A 24,037-nucleotide genomic window follows, 5' to 3' on the forward strand; every position below is an offset into this window, starting at 1 on the left:
CTGCAGTTCATTCCCTACACGCTTCCTGAAGATGGGTCTCGATCCGAAACATCACCCGTCCTTTTTCTCCACAGGTGCTGGCTGACTCGCTGAGCAGTTTGTGTCCATCTGTGGGCTGAGACAAATATGGGCATTAGGGATTGGGGGTGAAGGCGTTAGAAGGACTGTGCAGCTCAATATCGCAGATCCATGTTTAAATCAGATGAGCAGGCAACATCGGGTTGTAATAAGAAGGAACTGCGGATGCTGGTTTAATACACAAAAGTGCTGGAGCAACTCAGCGGGCCAGGCAGCATCTCTGGAGAAGGTGGGTGGGTGACGTTTTGTTTTGGGACCCTTCTTTGGACTTCATTCACGATCCGTAACACAAGTGTGAAGAAGGATCTCGGCCACCTACCCCTTTTCACCAGAGATGTCGCCTGAGCCACTGAGTGACTCCAGCAGTTTGTATCTATGTCAGGCAGTATCGGGAGCAGTGCCGAGTACAGCTTAAGCAATAAGGAGGATGTTATCACTGCGGCTGCCAGTGCATGCTGCAAGACAAACCGAAGCATGTGGTGGGCCTTGTATCATTCAAAAACTGTAAATTGCTTCAAAGCACTTAACACGTTGCCAAAATATCTCCCAACACTTTACATTGCTGCATTCCTCGCCTAAGTGTTCCCATGTGAGAATTTAAAACATTACCAGCTTTGGAGCCAAAGGGTGAAAGGAATTCTGATCTTAATTCCTTGCAAAAGCTTGGAGAGAGTGCAGCATGCATTAGAGTGGAAAGGCATGTTTGCCGCACTGAGTAAAGGGATGGGAGGATTGAGGGGAATTGTCCCATTGAGGAATCCTCTGCACCTAACATTCAACACAGCAAAGCTTTAGCTTGATGCTCTCTCCGATTAAAACCGGCCAAAATAGTTTTTGCCACTCAATACACAGAACTCAGTTTAACACTTTGTGCAGTACATGGTCTACTCAACACACAGCTCCCTGAAGCCACAAATTGTTTAGTTTAGTTTGCAGATACAGCACGGAACCAGGCCCTTTGGCCCACCAAGTCCGGGCCAACCAACGATCCCTGTACACTAGCACTATCCGACTATTTACAATCTTACCAAAGCCAATTAACCTACAAACCTAGGTACACAAAATTGCTGGAGAAACTCAGCGGGTGCAGCAGCATCTATGGAGCGAAGGAAATGGGCGACGTTTCGGGCCGAAACCCTTCTTCAGACTCAAGTCTGAAGACTCAGACTCAGACTCAAGGATCTTACGAGTCTGAAGAAAGGTTTCGGCCCGAAACGTCGCCTATTTCCTTCGCTCCATAGATGCTGCTGCACCCGCTGAGTTTTTCCAGCAATTTTGTGTACCTTTGATCTTCCAGCATCTGCAATTCCTTCTTGAACACTTCGACAACCTACAAACCTATATGTTTTTGGAGTGTGGGCGGAAACCGGAGCACCCGGAGAAAACCCACGCAGGTCACAGGGAGAACGTAAAACTCCGTACAGATGGCACCCATAGTCAGAATCCAACCCTGGTCGGCACGGACTCGGTGGGCTGAAGGGCCTGTTTCTGCGCAGTTGTATCTCTAATTAAAAACTTGCATGCCTCTCGCCTTTATTCACCCGCTGACAGCGATTCCACGGGCGAGGCCCGACTGCACGTGGAGATTCCGGACTCCATCACCACTTGGGTAACGGAGGCAGTCGGACTGTCCCAGGAGACGGGCCTGGGACTCGCCCGGCCCACCGAGCTCCGCACCTTCAAGGCCTTCTTTGTGGATTTCACCCTGCCCAGCTTTGTGATCCGCGGGGAGCAAACCAAGATCCCTCTCATGGTCTACAACTACCTCCAGAGCTGCGCAGAGGTACGTGGGAAACGCGGCTGTCACAGGACAAGACGGGTGGGTGGAGGTTGCGTAGAGTTCAGCTTGTTGTCACGTGTACCGAGCTACAGTGAAAACTTGTTTGTTGCCTGCTAACCAGCGGAAAGACCTGATCACATGATCACAATCGAGTCATCCACAGAGTACAAACACATGATAAAGGGAATAACATTTAGTGCTAGATAAAGCCAGTAACGTCTATCCCTGGATGACGTGTTTGCTTTCCACAGATACTGCCGAACCAGCTGAATGTTTCTGCCATTTTCTGTTTTCATTTAAAAAATCTATCAATGTCTGTGTTGAAAACTCAAATTAATACATGTTTTGGTCCAGGGTATTGAGGGATTGGGAATAGATGTGGAACGTGAGATTAGGTTCCTTCCGTTGGGAGTGGCGATGGGTGATGGACATTCTTGTGACTGCAGAGTTAGTGCGCCGTGCTGAGTGACGTTGGTCTCCTCGATGTTCCAGGTTCATGTTAAAATTACAGTTCCGAAAGGAATCAAGTTTATTGGCCACCCGGGGAAGAGGCATCTGACGCGTAAGATGTGCATCGACTCGGATGAAGCCAAACCCACCTCCATTGTCCTCCTGTTCAGTGAATTGGGCCCTGCCAACATCACAGGTAAGGGGCAAATACAAACTCCGGGGGCGGAAGGAGAGGGGTGGGGGGGGAGGAGAGGGGTGGGGGGGAGGAGTGAGGTGGTGGGGAGGAGCGGAGTAGGGGGGGGGGGGGGGGGGCGGGAGGAGAGGGGTGGGGTGGGGGGAGAGAGGGGTGGGGTGGGGGGAGGAGGAGGGGCGGAGTAGGGGGGGAGGGGTGGGGCGGGAGGGAGGGGTGGGGTGGGGGGAGAGAGGAGGGGGTGGGGTGGGGGGGAGGAGCGGAGTAGGGGGGGACGGGTGGGGCGGGAGGAGAGGGGTGGGGTGGGGGAAGAGGAGTGGGGGGGGGAGGAGGAGCGGAGGGGGGGGGGAGGGGTGGGGGGGGGGGGGGGGGGGGGGGGGGGGGGGGGGAGGGGGGGGGGGGGGGGGGTGGGGGGGGGGGGGGGGGGGGGGGGGGGGGGGGGGGGGGGGGGGGGGGGGTGGGGTGGGGGGGGGGGTGGGGGGAGGGGGGGGGGGGGGGGGGGGGGGGGGGGGGGGGGGGGGGGGGGGGGGGGGGGGGGTGGGGGGGGGGGGGGGGGGGGGGGGAGGGGGAGGGGGGGGGGGGGGGAGGGGAGTGGGGGGGGGGGGGGGGAGCGGAGGGGGGTGGGGGGGAGGAGGAGGGTGGGGGGGGGAGAGGGGTGGGGGAGAGGAGTGGGGGGGGGGGGGGGGGGGGGGAGGTGGGGGTTGGGGGGGGGGGGAGGGAAGTGTTGGCTCAATGGTGCTTTAGTTCTCACATGTGCAACTGCACTGCAAAATTCCTTCTGTATAGCCACACAGGCATGCGCCGCCATGTTTTGGCACCCTTTCCAAAGTCGAGTCGGCCCACGCACCTGATGTACTGGAGCAGTTCCCACCAAACCGACATCCCTCTCCTCTCCTCGCCGGGTCACCTTTGTGTGCGGGGCGGCGCCCCTTTCAGCCGACCTTGAGGCATGACCCCAGTTTACTCTCCTACCGGCCCTTGCTCCTCACGTCTGACTTCTCCACGGTTCAATAAGCCTTCGGTCGGGTCCGCGATGCGACGAGCCTTCACGGTTTCACCGTCTGACGAGCCATCGGGCCCGGTCCCGCTGACCGACGTGCCTTTGGGTGGGCCCTGCCGTCCAACAAACCTTTAGGCGTGGTCCCGCCAATCCATGAGTCTTTGGGCAGGTCCCACGGATGGACAAGCCTTTGGGTAGGTTCCCGGTCCCGCCCACCCAGGGGGCAGACGGTCAGTTGTTTCCAGCGACAGTACAGAGTGCAGCATCTCCTGGACCCGTGCTGTGAGCGTGTCCCGGGTCTCCTGGCAGTCATGTACCGTGAGTGTCAGAAGGTATTGACAGCCCCCACTCGCTTTATCTCCACAGCCAAAGGGTTTGCCTACAGTGGGAGCAGCTGCTGCCAGGGTGGGCTCCAGGCTCTGAAGAATGGCAGGTACCTGGACGAAAGCTACCTGGACAGGAGAAGCCCGGCAGGCATGGACTACGTGAAGAGACGAGTGTTGGTAGAGGTGAGGGAGGCCCTTACACCACACAAAGAAACATTTTGCACACAAATGCAAAAGTTTCATTTAGTTTAAAGATACCGCGTAGAAACGCTGGCCCACGGGGTTCCGTGCCAACCAGCGATCGCCCGTTCACTAATTCTCTCCTACACACTCAGGACAAGATATAGTAGCCAGTAAAACTGTAAAACTACATGTCTTTGGAATGTGGGAGGAAACCGGAGCACCCGGAGGAAACCCACGTGGTCACAGGGAGAACGTGCAAACAACACACACATAGCATCTGAGGTCGGGATCAAAGCGGGGCTATGGCGCCATGAGGGGACAGCTCTGCTCAGTTGGTATAAATAAAAGAATCCTGGGGTATTTGCTGTTGCCGGGAGGGAGCCTGCAAACTCAGCAGAAATTGACAATAAACTTCTTCCTCTTGTGTATGCCGTGCACAGCCTAAAGTTGGAGGTCAACTTGTCCTATTTGATCTTGTTTGTGCACGACGGGTTGATGGCATTAGTCGAAACAGGGTGGACCACGTGAAGGTTGCAATCTCCCCCCCCCATTGATAATAATGTGGAGGGGGTTTTGTTACTCGGATCATTCTCTTATCCTCTTTTCCTCTGTGTTCCGCAGCCTGAGGGATTGCCCAGAGACTACACTTACAGCATCTTCTTCTGTCCCAACGGTACGTGCAATTAGACTGATGACGGTGACTTCATGATAGAAACGCGCGCGTGCTCATTGTATCTGTGACAGCGAATGGTGGAGTGTACACTGCTTCTAGAAGTCTGCACTCACACCTCCAAATCCTGCCCACGCCATCATGCAAGTGGTACTTGCTTCAGTTTAGTTTAGATTGGTTTAGTCTATTGTCACATGTGCCCAGGTCGAGTGAAAAGCTTTTTGTTTCCTGCTATAAAGTTAGCGGAAAGACTGTGCATGGTTACAATCGAGCTGTCCACAGTGTACAGATATAGGATAAAGGGAATAATGTTTAGTACAAGGTAAAGTCCGATTGAAGATAATCTGAGAGTCTCCAATGAGGTACTGTGGATAATAATAATAATAATAATAATAATAATTTTATTTATAGAGCACTTTAAAAACAAACATAGCTGCAACAAAGTGCTGTACATCACTAATCATTGACAAAAAAGTTAATACACACCAAAAATAACAATCAAAAGAAATAGTAGGAAAAGACATGTAAAATAAAGAAACATCAAAAAACACCACAAACAGAAGCAAAGCCTCAGGCATGGTCAAAAGCCAGGGAGTACAAATGCGTTTTAACACTGGATTTGAAGATGGACAGTGAGGGGGCCTGTCTGATGTGCAGCGGCAGGGTGTTCCAGAGTGCCGGAGCAGCAACAGAGAAGGCTCTATCCCCTCTGAGCCTCCGACTAGACCTCGGTACCTCCAGGAGCAGCTGACCAGCTGACCTGAGGGACCGGGCAGGAGTGTATGGGTGGAGCAGCTCAGAGAGGTAAGGCGGGGTAAGGATGGTAGGTTATAGGGTGGTTCAGTTGGCTAATAACAGCTGGGAAGAAACTGTCCCTGAATATGGAGGTGTACATAGAAACATAGAAAATAGGTGCAGGAGTCGGCCATTCGGCCCTTCGAGCGTGCACCACCATTCAATATGATCATGGCTGATCATCCAACTCAGTACCTGCCTTCTCTCCATACCCCCCGATCCCTTTAGCCACAAGGGCCACATCTAATTCCCTCTTAAATATAGCCAATGAACTGTGGCCTCAACTACCTTCTGTGGCAGAGAATTCCACAGATTCACCACTCTCTGTGTGAAAAATGTTTCTCTCATCTCGGTCCTAAAAGACCTCCCCCTTATCCTTAAACTGTGACCCCTTGTTCTGGACTTTCCCAACATCGGGAACAATCTTCCTGCATCTAGCCTGTCCAACCCCTTAAGAATTTTGTAAGTTTCTATAAGATCCCCCCTCAATCTTCTAAATTCTAGCGAGTACAAGCCGAGTCTATCCAGTCTTTCTTCATATGAAAGTCCTGACATCCCAGGAATCAGTCTGGTGAACCTTCTCTGTACTCCCTCTATGGCAAGAATGTCTTTCCTCAGATTAGGAGACCAAAACTGTACGCAATACTCCTGGTGTGGTCTCACCAAGACCCTGTACAACTGCAGTAGAACCTCCCTGCTCCTATACGCAAATCCTTTTGCAATGAATGCTAACATACCATTCGCTTTCTTCACTGCCTGCTGCACCTGCATGCCTACTTTCAATGACTGGTGTACCTTGACACCCAGGTCTTGTTGCATTTCCCCTTTTCCAAATCGGCAACCATTCAGATAATAGCCTACTTTCCTGTTTTTGCCACCAAAGTGGACAACCTCGCATTTATCCACATTACACTGCATCTGCCATGCATTTGCCCACTCACCCAGCCTATCCAAGTCACCTTGCAGCCTCCTAGCATCCTCCTCACAGCTAACACTGCCTCCCAGCTTTGTGTCATCCGCAAACTTGGAGATGTTGCATTCAATTCCCTCATCCAAATCATTAATATATATTGTAAGTAGCTGGGGTCCCAGCACTGAGCCTTGCGGTACCCCACTAGTCACTGCCTGCCATTCTGAAAAGGACCCGTTTACTCCTACTCTTTGCTTCCTGTCTGCCAGCCACTTAGCTTCAGCATTCGCCAGTTTCTGATGAGTGTCTTTATCTAATGCCTTCTGACAGTAGAATCCATTGAAACCCTCCTATCCTCTAAACCTCAACATCAAGATCCTTCCAGTGAAACTCCTCCCATCCCTCTCCTCTCCAAAGCATGGATAGGACAAGTTTGGAGGGATATGGACCAAACTCGGGCAGATGGGACTAATGTAGCTGGGACATTGTTGGCCAGTGTGGGCAAGTTGGGCCGAAGGGCCTGTTTCCACACTATATCACTCTCTGAAGCCATGATGCCCATTTTACACTGTGGCCAAATTATTTCCTTCGTCTTCTCAGAAAAGATTCACATCTCCACACCCAACAAGTACGAGTATCAGTACATTCAGAAACCGGCCTGGATGACACAGTTTGACGTGACGGTCAAGGCACACAACGACGCCCACTTGGCCTTATCAACGGGCCCTCGCGACACGGCCGAAATGGTGGAGATAGTGATCGGAGGGCAGCAGAACACGAGGACGTGGATCGCAGTGAGCAAGATGGGTGAGCCGGTGGGCAGTGCCCACACGCCGCACATCCTGTCCTGGGACGAGTTCCGAAGCTTCTGGATTCGCTGGAAGGCTGGCTTGGTCCAGGTGAGTTTGTGGTGGTTCCCATGGTGTGAGCGGGTTGAGATGAGTGCGTCATTTTAGTTTCGTTCAGAGACGGGCGGCGCGGTAACAGGCCCTTTGGCCCGCCGACCAGCGATCCCCGCACATTAACACTATCCTACACACACTCGGGACAATTTGCACGCACACCAAGCCCGTTAACCTACATACCTGTTGGCCTTTGGAGTGTGGGAGGAAACCCACTCAGGTCACAGGGAGAACGTACCAACTCCGTACTGACAGCTCCCTTAGACAGAATCGAACCCGGATCTTCGATGCTGTAAGGCAGCAACTCTACCGCTGTGTCACCGTGCCCCCCCCCCCCCCCACCCCCCCCACCACCCCCCCCCCCCCACCCTCTTTTCTCCAGAGATGTTGTCTGTCCAGGCTACAGTCTGCAGGCTGAGTTACTCCAGCTTTTTGTGTCTATTTTGAGTTTAGTTTATTGTCACATGTACCGAGGTTCAGCTATTGTTTCGTGCTAACCCGTCAGCGGAAAGACTATACATGATTACAATCGAGCCATCAACTTGAATAACATTTAGTGCAAGATAAAGCCAATCAAAGATAGTCCGAGGGTTTCCAATGAGGTGGATAGTAGTTCAGGACGGCTCCTCCATTTGTTGGTAGGATGGTTCAGTTGCCTGACAACAGATGGGATGTTCGACAAAGAGGTGCCTTCGTATGTTCCTGCGCCCGAAGGGGTACTTCCATGGTATGGGACTTCCTATTGTATCTAATTCTGAAGTATTTTCTGCCTAGTATTCACATTTGAATTAGACAGAGGGTAATACAGCCTGGAAACAGGCCCATCGGCCTAACTTGCCCACACCGACCAACATGACCCATCTACACTAGTCCCACCTGCCCGCATTTGGCCCCTAACCCTCTAAACCTATTCTATCCATGTACCTGTCTAAATATTTCTTAAATGCTGCAATAGTACCTGAATCAATTCCATATACCCACCACCCTTTGTGTGAAAATGTTACCCCTCGTGTTGGTAGTAAATCTTTTCCCCTTCACCTGAACCTATGTCCTCTGGTTCTCGATTCCCCTCCTCTGGGCTAGGGACTCTGTGCGTCTACCCGATCTATTCCTTTCAAACAGATGGAACAGTCAATAGCTATCAACCTCCATGTTGTGTTTGATACTGAATGTGCAATCTGATGCTGGTCTTGCAAAGATTTTGCCCACAGGACACAAAGTGCTGGAGTAACTCAGTAGGCCAGAAGATGTGTAGGAAGGAACTGCAGATGCTGGTTTACACTGAAGATGGACACAAAATGCCGGAGTAACTCAACGGGACAGGCAGCATCTCTGGCGGGAAGGAATGGGTGACGTTTCGGGTCACAAATGAGTTACTCCAGCATTTTGTGTCTATCTTCAGCTTCCCTGGAAGACACGGACAGGTGACGTTTCAGGTCGGGACCCTTCTACAGACTGGTTTTGTTGTTCCGTTGTGTCGTTGCTAGGTGGGGCATGGCGTGGCACCATCTAACGAGTCGCTTATTGTGGAGTGGGCAGTGGCCAAGGTTCCGGACATCAAGTACATCGGCTTCTCGACCGGCTGGGGCTCGGTCGGCGAGTTCAAGATCTGGAGGAAAGAGGAATCGGAGGAGAACCACAACGAGGCCTTCACTCTTGGCGTCCCTCACAACGTGGTTCCTGGGTCGGAGCGAGCCATGGCCTCCATGATAGGTAAAAGCTGCGCCTGTCCCGTGTGGAGCAGAATCCGCTAACCTCTCCCAATCAACCCTGAAATGCAGGCGGACAGGGCAGAAGGGTTGGGTTGGAGGGAGATGGGCGTTTGCTGCGAGTGACTGCTGGAGTACTGGGAAGTTACCATTCTCACTGAACCGGATATCAACATATCAAAGGGCTATGGGGAGAAGGCTGGCATGGGTTTACTGATTGTCGATGATCAACCATGATCACAATGAATGGCAGTGCTGGCTCAAAGGGCCAAATGGCCTCCTCCTGCACCTATTTTCTATATGGCAACATCTCTAGAAGAATTGAGTTCAGGCTGGGTGGGGGGGGGGGGGGGGGGTGGGGGGGGGGGGGCGAGGGGGGAAGGTAGATCAAAGTAAAGTGGGAAACCATCAGTCAAGATGTCCAGGAGGGAAGTGCAGGTGCTGGTTATACAATGAAGATAGACAAAAGAAATGCTGGAGTGACTCAGTGGGACAGACAGCATCTCTGGAGAAAAAGGCTGGGTGATGTTTTGGGCCGGCAACAGAGGACCAAGGAATGTTGGAGCTCACAATGGTCCATTGTTGGCTGGGGAAGAGGTGACAATGAAGGGGTGTGAACAGTGGATTAGCAGGATGACTAGGGTGGAGGGGCGGAGGTGGGGTAGAGTGAACCATAGGCTGCTGCCACACACTGTGTGCGTGTGATTCTCTGTCTGCTATCCCTCAATGTTACCTCTCTGTCACCAGGGGATGTGATGGGCCCCACCCTCAATAATCTGGACAACCTCCTACGCCTGCCATTTGGCTGTGGAGAACAGAACATGATCCATTTTGCCCCGAATGTCTTTGTGTTGAGATACCTACAGAAGACTAAGCAGCTGTTCACTGAGGTGGAGAGCGAGGCCACAGACTACCTCCTGCAAGGTGAGTCTTTAGACACTAGGCTTTAGAGATGCAGCGTGGAAGCAGGCCCTTCGGCCCACCGAGCCTGTGCCAACCAGTGATCACCCCGTACACCAGCACTATCCCACACAACTAAGGACAATTTACACATTCTCCACAAGGCGGCTAACCTACAAACCTGGAGTACGGATGAGTGTGGGTGGAAACCGGAGCACCCGGAGACAACCCACGTGGTCACGGGGAGAACGTGCAAACTCCGCGCAGACGGCGGCCGCAGTCTGTGCAGAGTTCGTACCTTCTCCCCGTGACCTTCGTGGGTGCTCTGGACTTCCTCCCACGCTCCACAGATGCACAGGTTTGTAAGTTAAGTGGCTTGGTATAATTGTAAATTGTCCCTAGTGTGTGTAGGTTAGCGTTAGTGTGCGGGGATCGCTGGTCGGCTCGGAGCCGGTGGGGACGAGGGGCCTGTTCCCCCGCGGTATCTCTGAACTAAACCTAACGTTTCCAGAATGTTCTGGTGACTGGAGTTCCCATCCATCCCCCCCCCCCCCCCCCCCCCCCCCAAGACTCACTCTGGTAAACCTCCTCCAAGGTTGAGCTTGGTTTAATGATGATGTTTTTCCTTTTGAAATGAAACAAATGGAACAAATTGTGGACAGATTCTCCTCTGCGTTTTCTCTCTCCCCCCCCCCCCCCCCCCCCCCCCCCCCCAAGATATCAACGTCAACTAACGTACAAGAGGGAGGATGGATCATACAGCGCATTCGGTGAGAGGGATTCTTCTGGGAGTATGTGGTGCGTGAATTTATTCAGTCTCTATGAATACAAGGACCAAGAAAGTATTGGGGGAGAATTCTTCTTTCCCTCAGTGGGGGAGAGTGGGTAGGGAAGGACTGAAATTTCCCCTGACCCGAAACGCCACCCATTCCTTCTCTCCAGAGATGCTGCCTGACCCGCTGAGTTACTCCAGCTTTTTGTGTCTATCTTCAGTGTCAACCAGCATCTGCAGTTCCTTCCTGCTCAAAGGTCACCAGGTCAGGTTTCCTGCTCTCTCTGCTGCCTTTGATTATGATCAGCCGTGATCATACATGATCAGCCGTGGTCATATTGAATGGCGGTGCAGGCTCGGAGGGCCGAATGGCCTGCTCCTGCACCTATTTTCTGTGTTTCTATGTCCATCTCTTAGAATAAAGGGGAGGTCATTTAACGTTTTCACCCAGAGAGTTGTGAATTCATGGAATTCCCTGCCACAAAGGGCAGTGGAGGCCAAATCACTGGATGGATTTAAGAGAGAGTTAGATAGAGCTCTAGGGGCTAGTGGAGTCGAGGGATATGGGGAGAAGGCAGGCACGGGTTATTGATATGGGACGATCAGCCATGATCACAATGAATGGCGGTGCTGGCTCGAAGGGCTGAATGGCCTCCTCCTGCACCTATTGTGTCTGTTTCATCCTGTTTTGAATTTACCCTGCCCCATCGTTCCACTCTTTCAATGATTTCCCATCCAACGGTATTCACTTCCCATTGCTCACTGCTCGAGCCAAAGAGGCAACAAAACCATGGTTCATAGGTACCTTGTCACATGTATAGTTAAATTATTTTACCAAGAGTTCATTGCAAGTACCACTGTACATAAAGCACTTAGATACATCTTAGGTAAGCATCTTGGATACAACCCAAGTGAAAACAAATAGTACACTGGACAATGGATGGATTTACCGAGCGGTTGCACTTGGAATCTAAAGATGAGAGAAGGATTCCCGATTAATGCACACGACTTAGGGCGGCACGGTGGCGCAGCGGTAGAGTTGCTGCCTTACAGCGCCAGGGACCCCTGGTTCGATCCTGACCACGGGTGCTATCTGTCTGTGACCGTCTGGCTTTCCCCCGGGTGCTCCGGTTTCCTCCCACACTCCAAAGACGTGCAGTTTTGTAGGTTTGATTCAAGAAAAATGCTTAATTGTCCCTAGTGTGTAGGATAGTGCTGGTGTGCGTGTTGGTCGGCGTGGGCTGAAGGGCCTGTTTCCATGCTGTATCTCTAATCTAAACTAGACGATGTACAGAATCACCTGATTTGGTGCCATTTTCAAGACCCAGTTGTTGGAGGTGCAGAGTTCTTACCGTTTAGAGTATCTCTAAACAAAATGAAACTACTGTAATTATCATTACATGAGTCTAGTAAGAAAGTTAATTTGTGCTTTAATACTATCTGTAACAGTCAGCTCAATGTGTTAACTCCAATACCAAAGATAATCTTTTGTTTAAGAAGGAACAGCAGATGCTGGAAAAATCGAATGTAGACAAAAATGCTGGAGAAACTCAGCGGGCGAGGCAGCATCTATGGAGCGAAGGAATAGGTGACATTTCTGGTCGAGACCCGTCTTCAGACTTTCGATCAGGAATGTTCCAAGCACACAATTAAACGGAGCCTGTATTCCATTGTCAATATCTTGAGCGTATGATCCTGGCTTGGATAGGAAGGAACTGCAGATGCTGGTTTTTAACTGGATTTGCTGGAGTACAACTTGCTGGAGTAACTCAGTGGGTCAGGCAGCATCCCTGGATTGAAGGAATTGAGGTGGATCTCGACCCGAAACATCACCCGTCCCTTCTGTCCGGAGTTGCTGCCTGCCCCGCTGAATGACTCCATCATTTTGTGACTGTCTCTGGCTTGGGTAGTTGGCCGGTGTGTGATGGTGAAAGGTCTCCTGTTTGGATGAGGCCATGGGGTCTGTGCCAGAATCTCACCTCTTCCTGAGGGCATGAGTGCAAGAGCAAACTCACTGGAGGTACAGGCACCAAATCGCCGTGGCTGGCTGTCAACGGCCCCGGTCCCTGCACACATGGGCACCAGTGCAACCGCAGCCAGGTCCAGGGAAACCTGATGTTTGCCAAAACATTTCACGGTTAGATCAGTGTGAAGGAACTGGAGAGAGAAGCTAGCAATTTGTAAATCTTGGCTCACGGCCCAGACAGGATTTCATTCAAAGATTCAGCTCAGACGAGAATTTATTTTCCAAAAACGCTTTTTTTTTTTTCCTAGTGTGACATGCATGATGAAATGTCTCTGTATTATTCGATTAATTGATTGATTGATTGACACTTTATTGTCATGTGTACTTAGTACAGTGAAATTTGTTATTTTGCATACAGTACACAAGTATGCAAAGAGTCGCCACCTAAAGGACGTTGGCAAACTTACAAAAGTTAACATAGAAACATAGAAAATAGGTGCAGGAGGAGGCCATTCGGCCCTTCGAGCCAGCACCACCATTCATTGTGATCATGGCTGATCGTTCCCAATCAATAACCCATGCCTGCCTTCTTCCCATATCCCTTGACTCCACTAGCCCCTAGAGCTCTATCTTACTCTCTCTTAAATCCATCCAGTGACTTAGCCTGCACTGCCCTCTGTGGCAGCGAATTCCACAGATTCACAAATCTCTGGGTGAAAAGGTTTTTTGCCTCACCTCAGTCGTAAATGGCCTCCCCTTTATTCTAAGACTGTGTGGCCCCTGGTTCTGGACTCGCCCAACATTTGGGAACATTTTCCCCTGCAATTTTACAATGTGATCTCTCTTCCCTTCGCAGACAGGGATGTGGTGGTGGTGGAAGGATGTGCAGGAAGGAACTGCAGACGCTGGTTTACACCAAAGGTAGAGACAAAATGCTGGAGTAACTCAGCGTGTCAGGCAGCATCTCTGGAGAAAAGGAATCGATGACGTCTGGGGTAGGAACTGAAAGATAGAGAAGGCCAGAACAAAAGAGGACCAGCCACAGAAGGGTAGAATGGTGGAAGGATGTTTTTCTGATTGGAAGCCAGTGACCAGTGGTATGACTGTAAGGGTTGGTGCTGGGACCCTTGTCATTTGTGATGGCTATTAACAGCTTGCAGGTGATGCAAGGTTGATGATACAGTGGATAGTGAGGGGGTTGTCCAAGGTTAGATCAGGATGCAAGGCAAGTGGAAAATTAGGAGGAGTGGTGGTGACTGTTGCAATTTAATCCTGGCCAATGTTAGGTGAGGCATTTTGGGAAGCCAACTAGGAGAAGGACATCGACTGTAAATGTCTGGTGGTGACGAGTGATGGCGAACAGATGGACATCAAGAATTCAAGTCCACTGTTGCGTAGGAATACAAAGGGATACAAAGGACATTTATTATCATGTACACCAATTGGCGTAGTGAAATTTGACTTGCCGATGCAGTACACGAACATAGATAAGACTCAACGTTAAAGAATTTAACAACAAACATAAAAACATCCCCCCACAATGGTTCCCACTGTGGGGGAAGGCAGCAAAGTCCAGTCCCGTCCCCTGTTCGCCCATAGTCGGGCGTGTTGTGGCCTCCGCAGTCGCCGCTACGGAACTGCAGATGCTGGTTTAAGCCGAAGATACTGTAGATGCTGCCTGACCCGCTGAGTGACTCCAGCTTTTTGTGCCTATCTCAAGGCTATAGCTCCCTGAAAGTGGCAACAAGCTTCGATGGGATGATAGAGAAGGCGGATTGCAGGCTTACCTTCATAGGTCAGGGCATCCGGGCATAAGAATAAAAAAGTCGCAGTGTTGTGTTGCAAGTTTGCACAATAGTGGTTTGGCCACACATAGAGCATTCTGTACAGTTCTGGTCACCACCCAAGGGGAAGGATGTGGAGAGTGTTTCCTGGACCGTCAGTCTTGAGTCAGGGGAGAGGTTGCCTGAGCTGGCCATGTTTGCCCTGGAGGGAAGAAGGCTGAGAGGTTTACCTGATAGAGGTGTATAAAACCATAAAGAGACACAGAAAGGGTAGTTGGTCAGAATGTTTTGCCCAAGGTAGGGGTCCCAAAATCAAGAGAGTGTAGGTCTAGCGTGAGAAGAAAGGGTTTTAAAGGGAATTTGAGGGGGAAGTTTTTTTTTTTTTACACAGAGTGGTTGATATCTGGAAAATGTCTGAAGAAGGGACTAGGCCCGAAACGTCACCTATTCCTTTTCTCCAGAGATGCTGCATTGACCTGCTGAGTTACTCCAGCTTTTTGTGTCTCTCTTAAGTAGATCAATGTGTAGGGATTTGTACCAGCAGCATTGTTGATGGGTTGTCAACTGGCCACCAAAGAGGCCAGTGAGTTCAGACCTGCTGGATGGGAAGGAAGTGCCCTTGAGGCTGGATATAGTGGAAGAGTGGCCTCTAGTTTAGTTTAGAGATACAGCGTGGAAACAGGCCCTTCGGCCCACCGACCAGTGATCACCCGTACACTAGTTCTATCCTACACACTGGGGACAATTTACAGAAGCCATTTCACCTACAATCCTGCACGACTTCGAAGTGTGGGAGGAAACCGGAGCACCCGGAGAAAACCCACGCGGTCACGGGGTGGACATGCAAACTCCGTACAGACAGCACCCGTAGCCAGGATCGAACCGGGGTCTCTGGCGCAGTAAGGCAGCAACTCCACCGTGTGAGATAAATGAAACAAACAGGGGATGCAAGGAACAATAAATCCTGGTTTACCAACAAAGGCACAAATTGCTGGAGTAAGTTAGTGAGTTCCACGAGTTACTCCAGCACTTTGTGTCTTTTAATGTGAAGTTGCAGGACAGAGTGCGATGTCTTCTGCATCGCTGGAGCCTACTATTCATTCCATAAACATTTGGCGATTCTCTAAGTCGCTGAAATGGAATCAACTGCATCAGTACGTTCACCAACGGCGAACTAAACCAGATATAAACAGCTATTGTGGAGACACACTTCCAGTTCTGTTGCAGAACCACTGACCTTTCCTGCTCCCCCACAGCCAGGTCAGTGTAAAATACCAGAGTAAATCATTTGCGAGAGGTAGCAACCCCTTTGCACAATGCCTGCTGTGATTCAGCCCCTCACCGTGAAAGATTGTGACAGGCCGTCACTTAACACTTGAAGAATTCACTGCGGGCTGTTGGTTAAACGGCGATTCCCTCCAACTGTGATGGAGGCAGGGGGTGATAATAGCACGATTCAGTAGTTGAGAGGCTGCCCACTCTCTCCCTCCCTCCCTCCCCTCTCTCCCCCCTCTCTGGCGACTCGACTCAGCTGTGGAGCAGCAAAGGCCCAGCAGTCATTAGCAGCGGTTTTTCCTAATAGGTTCTGGGGCCTCGGGGGAGTTTTGGAGCGCAGGCCCAATCTTCCAATTGTAACGTTTAACCCGTTTAACGGTGCCAGTTCTGCCGCAAATGTCCCGTCTTCCTGAATACGTCTCTTTCACAGAGTTCACCCTCGGCCTGAGTCCAAGCTTCCATTCGGATTTTCTCCAGCCGCTCTGACAACTTGCAGCAAGCTCTCTCACTGGGTGGGAGTTTACTGGTGCCAGTCTAAACCTTCAGCTGGTCAGGAGGGACGTCATCCCCTCTCCCTTCCCAGCTCGCCCGTTCAACTCCCATCAATGTCAGCCGCCCCCCCACCACTGTCAACCCCTCCCCACCCACCCAAATGTGCAGCGGGTCGACCTGCTGCCTCACAGCGCATTCCATCCTGACCCTGGGTGCTGTCTATGTGGAGCTTGCACGTTCTCCCTGTGACCGCGTGGGTTGTCTGCGGGTGTTCCGGTTTCCCCCCCACACACCAAACACGTACAGGTTGGAGATTAATTGGCTTCTAAATTGTCCTGCGTGTGTGTAGGATAGAACTAGTGTACACTAGCTGGTCGATGGGCCGAAGGGCTCTATCTAAACTAACTAACTAAACAAACCTATCTCTCCATCATACCTTTGAGAACTGCCGCTGTCCACACTCAAATCCCTCTCAATGAACAAGCGATGAACTAATGTTAGGGGGCACCGCTTTTAGAATGTAGTCATGTTTAACTCCACCGATGTGTCATGTTGGGAGTCATAGAGAGCGGAGCTAATATTTTCCTCCCGTGCATCCTGTGTTTCTCCCAGGCTGACGGCATTTGTACTGAAATCCTTTGCCCAGTCCCGTGGGTTTATCTACATTGACCCGAAGGAGCTGGACACTGCCAAGGAATGGATTATACAGCATCAGCAGGACGATGGCTCCTTTCCTGCAGTCGGGCGCATTCTGAACAAGGACATCCAGGTAATTCCACGGCTGGCCTCTCCCTGAGCACATGGACCAGCACAAAGCCAACTGCGAGAGGGGCAGCGGGGTAGAGGGAGAGGGCAGGGGGGGGAGTAGGTTGGGAACTTAAAGGGCTGGACCCCATCTGGCACTTGGTTTCTCAATGCCTTTGTGTGTCGGTGAACTTCCAAAGTTTAGTTTAGTTTAGAGATACAGCACGGAAACAGACCCTCCGGCCCACCGAGCCCGCGCCGACTGGCGATCCCCGCACATTAAAGCCCCTGTCCCACTTAGGAAACCTGAACGGAAACCTCTGGAGACTTTGGGCCCCACCCAAGGTTTGCTTGCGGTTCCCGGAGGTTTTTGTCAGTCTCCCTACCTGCTTCCACTACCTGCAACCACCTGCAACCTCTGGGAACCGCACAGAAACCTTGGGTGGGGCGCAAAGTCTCCAGAGGTTTCCGTTCAGGTTTCCCAAGTGGGACAGGGGCATTACACTATCACACACACACACACACACACACCCACACACACACACACACACACACACACACACACACACACACACACACACACACACACACACACACACACACACACACACACACACACACACACACACACACACACACACACACACACACACACACACCACACACACACACACAGGACATTTTGCATTGATACCAAGCCAATCAACCTACAAGCCTGTACGTCTTTGGAGTGCGGGAGGAAGCCGAAGAACTCGGGGGGGAAAAACCCACACGGGTCACGGGGAGAGCGGACGAACTCCGTACAGACAGCACCCGTAGTCAGGATCTAAACCCGGGTCCCTGGCGCTATAAGGCTGCGACTCTACCGCTGTGCCACCCTACACTTATTCATAAAAAGAACAATTACGGGGTGGATGAGTGTTGGTGTCACAAGAGATGCAGATGGAGTCTGGAGTTAAAATAATCGAGCTGCTGGAGGAACTCAGCGGGTGCAGCAGCATCTATGGCGCTGCTGTTTCAGCGCCTCCGTTTATAATATCTGTACTCATCAGAACCCTAACCCTAACCTCTGCAAATACCTCCAGATAAATAAAAGTGTTCCATGTGTCACACTACACCGGGATAGTGAATGCATCACCCTCTGCAAAAGGTTCCTATGCCAAGGATATTGCAAGTGAGATCAGCTTTATGTTAACAAGTTTGGAAATTGGTTTCCACTGGCCCACCGCTGTGGCACCCTAACCCTAACCCTAACCCTAACACCCCGAAACGGAGGTACCATTCCGCCCACAAGAGTCAAGTCAAGAGTCAATTTAATTGTCATTTGGACCCCTGGAGGTCCAAACGAAATGCCGTTTCTGCAGCCATACATTACACACAAATAGACCCCAGACACAACATAATTACATTTTACATAAACATCCATCACATAGCTGTGATGGAAGGCCAAAAAAAACTTATCGGCATCTAATCGATGAGAAGCAGGGGAGCCCTTTGTGTGTCTTGGCCGATATTCCTCCCCCCACCAACACATCCAAAGCAGTGTGTGGCTGGCAGTGATCAGGTTGCTGTTTGCGGGCTCTCTCTGTACGTAATTGCCTATTCGTACCATTCACCTCCTTTGAGTTCCAGGTCCGGGCTTGGCATCAGCAGTGAATTCCTCATTGCAATTTTTTCAGGGTGGAATCCATGGGAAGATCTCGCTGACTGCCTACGTTGTGGCCGCACTACTGGAGACGGGCATCACCTCTGAGGTAGGGTCGACCGAGGTCCTCGCGTGGCCTTTTGCAGTGGCTCCCATTTGCAATCCGGTGTCTGGCTGAACTGTGAACGGAAGATCGACACAAAAATGCCGGAGTAACTCAGCGGGACAGGCAGCATCTCTGGGGAGAGAAGGAACGGGCGACGTTTCGGGTCAAGACCCTTCTTCAGATGGGGATAGGAGTGGGATGACCCTCATAGAACACTAAACATACAGCAGCACAGCACAGGAACAGTCCCTTCGGCCCATAATGTCGGTGCCGAACATGATACCGTCGCGCCAGCAACCCCAGTTTGATCCTGCCTACGGGTGCTGTCTGTACGGAGTTTGCACGTTCTCCCCATAACCGCTTGGGTTTTCTCCGGGTGCTCCAGATTCCTCCCACATTCCAAAGATGTGCGGGCTAATTGGCCTCGGTTGTAAATTGTCCCTAGTGTGGAGGTCAGTGCGAGTGTATGGGGACTGCTGGTCGCTGGGCCGAAGGATCTGTTCTTTCCACCCTGTATCTCTAAACTAGTCTCATCTGCCTGCATATGATCCATATGGGTGTCAAGGGTTATGGGGAGAAGGCAGGAGAATGGATTTGAATGGAAAAGATAGGTTAGCCCTGATTGAATGGCGGACTAGACTTGATGGGCCGAATGGCCTAATTATGCTCCAGAGTCATATGAACTTATGAAGTATCCCAACGTGTAGGGAAAGCAGAGGGTGTATGTGCTCTGTCCCACCTAACACCTCCAGCAAACAGACAGCAGAGTTGAGACCGAGAGAGAGGTGTGTTCACCATTGCCCCATTGCATTCACTCCAGGAAGCTTAGATATGTAGGAAGGGACCACAATGAAGATAGACACAAAACTCTGCTGTAACTCAGTGGTTCAGGCAGAATCTCTGGAGTGAAGGCATGGGTGACCTTCCGGGACTGAAGAAAGGGTCTCGACCCGGAACGCCACCCTTCCCTTCGCTCCAGAGACGCTGCCTGTCCCGCTGACTTACCCCAGCATTTAGCGCCTCGCACAGGTTAGATGCAATGTAAAAAACATGGTTAGTCTTCAGTAACACTATTGCACCTTGAGCCAGATGTCTCAGCATGTAGTTCCCAGCTATGTGACCCGCACGCAGCCCCATTCCGTTGTCTCCCGGGTAAGTGGACTGAAAGGGTTAACGACATTTGATGGGTGAACACTAATTAGGCAGAGTTAATCCCGCTGCAGTCTCTGAGGTTTGCAGGGGGACGGACGCAGGTTAACTAGGGCCCGGGGGTGGGGGGGGGGGAGAGATCTTCCATGGGGTTTTTTAACAGGGAGACAGGAATGCGTGAATTCCTTGAATTCCTGTTTTTCTCAGGCATGTGCCGGTCGCCCGATCCCTCTCCACGCCAGCTCTGGAGGGGTCAGGAAACAGGAAGAAACTGCAGCACTTAAATATGAGTGCTCACCAGCGGGAGACGGGGAGCTGGCGGGATCAGAGGAGCCGCAGGTTTCACCTGCCTGGTACAGACCAGCCCCGCGGGCCTCCGCCACGGCAACCCGGGCTCTCGTGTGCCTGTGCCTTTCCCAAAGCTGCCCGTGGGGCGGCACGGTGGTGCAGCGGCAGAGTTGCCGCCTTACAGCACCAGAGTCCCGGGTTCAATCCCGAACTGGTTTTAGAAGGATGAGGGGGAGATCTTATAAAAACATACACAATTATAAAAGGACTGGACAAGCTAGGAGCAGGAAAAATGTTCCCAATGTTGGGTGAGTCCAGAACCAGGGGCCACACAGTCTTAGAATAAAGGGGAGGTCATTTAAGACTGAAGTGAGACAAACTTTTTCACCCAGAGAGTTGTGAATTTATGGAATTCCCTGCCACAGAGGGCAGTGGAGGCCAAGTCACTGGATGGATTTAAGAGAGAGTTAGATAGAGCTCTAGGGGCCAATGGAGTCAAGGGATATGGGTAGAAGGCAGGCACGGGTTATTGATAGGGGACGATCAGCTATGATCACAATGAATGGCGGTGCTGACTCGAAGGGCCAAATGGCCTCCTCCTGCACCTATTTTCTATGTTTCTATGTTTCTAACTCTATCGGTGTGCTACCATGCGGCCCCAGTTAGAAACATAGAACAGGAGTAGGCCATTCGGCCCTATAAGCAAGCACCACCATTCAATACGATCATGGCTCAGTACCCCTTCCCTGCTTTTTCCCCATATCCCTTGATTCCTTTAGCCCTAAGAGCTATATCTACAGCATAACTTTCTTTTGAGAGTTCTCTCTCTCTTTGGCTGTTGATTAGCGGGCCAAAAGGGCCCGTTTCCATCCTGCATCTCTAAACTAAAACCTGCGGTGGTGCAACGGTAGAGTTGCTGCCTCACAGTGCCGGAGACCCGGGTTTGATCCTGGCTATGGATGCTCTCTGTACGGAGTTTGCACGTTCTCCTCATGACCGGGTGGGTTTTCGCCGAGGTGTTACCAAGGTGCTGCACAGAACGCCACAGGAGATCCTTTATCCCTGTGGCTACCAAACTGTACAACTCCTCCCCCTTCTGTCGTGGGGTTGACTGAATCTTCCCCCCACCCCCCCACCTCCCTGTTTCCACACATCTCATCCTCGACTTTTCCATTCGATAAGTTAATTTCATTGCGCTTTCAGAGAGAGAGAGAGAGAGGAGAAGAGAGGGGGAAGAGTGTGGAAGAGAGCGTGTGGAGGAAGAGAAAGAGTGGGGAAGAGAGAGAGAGAGATAGAGAGGAAGAGAGAGAGAGAGAGAGGGGAGAAGAGAGAGAGGGGGGAAGAGAGAGAGAGAGAGAGAGAGAGAGAGAGAGAGAGAGACAGAGACAGAGAGAGAGAGAGAGAGAGAGAGAGAGAGAGAGAGGAGAGAGAGAGAGAGAGAGAGAGAGAGAGAGAGCGAGAGAGAGAGAGAGAGAGAGAGAGAGAGAGAGAGAGAGAGAGAGAGAGAGAGAGAGACACAGACAGCAAAATTAGAGAGAGAGAAAAAACACGCTATAAAAAGAGTGTGTTGTGCCCCATATAAGCTGAGAGTAAGAGACAGATGGAGAATGTATATAATACAGAGGAGACAAGTGTGTTGTGTGCATTCTTGACAACGATAGATGGGAGAGGGGAAGAGTGACACAGAGTCTGCTTGGTTGTGCCAGGGTGAAGACGTTGCCCTATGTTTATCCGCTTGTCCAGGGCAGGAGGAGGATGTTTATCGGGACAAGCCAATCTAACCGGGATGAAGATTGCACGTTTTTAGTTGCTGTATGTTGTGGATTATAGGAGGAGAAAGCTGCGGTTGGCAAAGCGAAACATTTCCTGGAGGGCAACATGTACTCTGCAGATGACCCTTACACCACGGCCCTGTCTGCCTACGCACTGACCCTACTGCGGAGCAAGCACGCCTCGGCTGCACTGAGGAGGCTCAACAACATGGCCATCATGCAAGGTGCGTCCTCACCTCCACACTGCCCACCTGGTCCTCCACCACGTCATTTACCACAGCAAGCTATCCACATGAGAGTGGGGAGAGAAAGTGGTGGGGGGGGGGGGAGAGAATTGAGGGAGGGAGTGGGAGAGAGAGAGAGGGTGGGAGTGAGTGGAGAGAGAGAGAGGGAGAGAGTGATGGGGGAGAGAGAGTGGGGGGGGGGGGGGAGAGTGATGGGAGAGAGAGAGTTGAGGCAGAGAGAGGGAGTGGTGGTGGGAGAAAGGGAGTGGGGGGGGGTACAGAGAGAGTGAGTGAGGGAGAGAGAGAGTGTAGCGAGAGAGAGAGAGTGAGTGGGGGAGAGAGAGAGTGAGTGGGGGGGTACAGAGAGAGTGAGTGAGGGAGAGAGAGTGGAGGGAGAAAGGGGAGGGAGATAGCAAGGGTGGGAATAGCGAAAGGAAGAAACTGGTCAGCTTAATGCAACCTCTGGTCAGCCGATGAGTTTCTGTTCTCATTGACATGTGCCACATGCATCACACAAGAATGTGACCCTGCCGATCTCTGTGTCCTCTGTCATCGTTTGTACATTAACTTTGCCCTTGGGTGGGCAATCCAAGATGGCGACCAACCCAGGCTGGTCAACCAACGTCATTAGACAGACGTACAGGTTTGTAGATGATGGGGAATAGGCAGGAGAATGGGGTTGAGAGTCTGTGGCATTCTCAGCCTCAGTGGGGCGGTGGAGGCCAGTTCTCTGGATGTTTTCACGAGAGAGTTAGATAGGGGCTCTTAAAGATAGCGGAGTGAAGGGATACGGGGAGAAGGCAGGAACGGGGGAACTGATTGTGGATGATCGGCCGTGATCACATTGAATGCAAATAATTTTGTTCCTGGTACACGAGTGGATTAATTCAGCTTGTGAATTGCAGATGGCTTCACGCACTGGAGTCTGATGGGCACCACAGTCACGGACGAGGACACGTTCATGGGTTTCACTGACGGCCTCTCCCAGTCAGGTAACGGGGCACCTTTGTGATACCAGCCAACCTGCGCTTTCTGTTCAAATTAATGACCTCAATGCGCAATAAAAAGTGTCGAGTGCTTTAGCATCCCTGACTTCCCATCTAACTCATCGGAGAGCTTGGCAGCACGGTGGCACAGCGGTAGAGTTGTTGCCTTACAGCGCCAGAAACCCGGGTTCGATCCTGACTACGGGTGCTGTCCACACAGAGTTTGCACGTTCTCCCCGTGTCCTCGTGGGGTTTCTCCTACATTCCAAATGAAGTGCGGGTTTGGAGGTCTATTGGCCTCTGTACAAATGGCCCCTACTGTGTAGTGTACGGGATGTTCGGTGGTCGGCACGGACTCGGTGGGCCGAAGGGCCTGTTTCCTCGCTAAAGTTGCAGAGGACACTCGTGTTTTGTCTGGGGCGCAGGACTCCCATTTCAGGGTGAAGGGGCTTATTACCGTCATGGCTGGTGAGCTCGAGCCATGCAGTGGTTTGCTTCATGTCATTGCTGCCATTGGCTGGTGAGCAAGGGGCTGAGGCAGAGAGAGCTGGTGCAGTGACGGGCGGTTTGGTGACTGCCTCTCGTGTGTCTCCCGTGCACAGTTGTGTCGGCAGAGGTGGAGATGACGGCCTACGCTCTCCTCACCTACACCTCGCTGGGGGACGTGGTGTCGGCCCTGCCTGTGGTGAAGTGGCTGTCGCAGCAACGCAACGCGCTGGGAGGATTCTCGTCCACACAGGTAAACCCACCCACCCACACACCCAACTCGTCGCCCTGCATGGAAACGGGCCCTTCGGCCCACCTCGTCCGTGCCCACCCACCCCACCTGAACCAGCCCCCGTTTGATTGCATTTGGCCCAGGTCCACCTACCATACCCTTTCCTATCCACGGACCCGTCCACAAGATAGACACAACACTAGCTGGCCAACGTTAGCTGTTG

The 24,037-nt window shown here is 51.7% G+C and overlaps 1 protein-coding gene across 1 annotated transcript in view; it reads left to right on the forward strand.

Moving 5' to 3' along the window:
• cpamd8 (C3 and PZP like alpha-2-macroglobulin domain containing 8) overlaps positions 1-24,037 on the forward strand; it is a 116,402-nt gene that overhangs the window by 46,481 nt on the left and 45,884 nt on the right. The window contains 13 exon segments of the mRNA XM_055658393.1: positions 1,630-1,861; positions 2,351-2,504; positions 3,865-4,007; positions 4,629-4,680; positions 6,983-7,281; positions 8,772-8,997; positions 9,741-9,917; positions 10,610-10,691; positions 16,795-16,951; positions 18,606-18,680; positions 21,945-22,110; positions 23,016-23,102; positions 23,699-23,835. Coding sequence (XP_055514368.1) covers positions 1,630-1,861; positions 2,351-2,504; positions 3,865-4,007; positions 4,629-4,680; positions 6,983-7,281; positions 8,772-8,997; positions 9,741-9,917; positions 10,610-10,691; positions 16,795-16,951; positions 18,606-18,680; positions 21,945-22,110; positions 23,016-23,102; positions 23,699-23,835 — 1,987 coding nt within the window.

This window comes from Leucoraja erinacea, chromosome 29, assembly GCF_028641065.1.
Source record: "Leucoraja erinacea ecotype New England chromosome 29, Leri_hhj_1, whole genome shotgun sequence".
NCBI classification, from domain to species: domain Eukaryota; kingdom Metazoa; phylum Chordata; class Chondrichthyes; order Rajiformes; family Rajidae; genus Leucoraja; species Leucoraja erinaceus.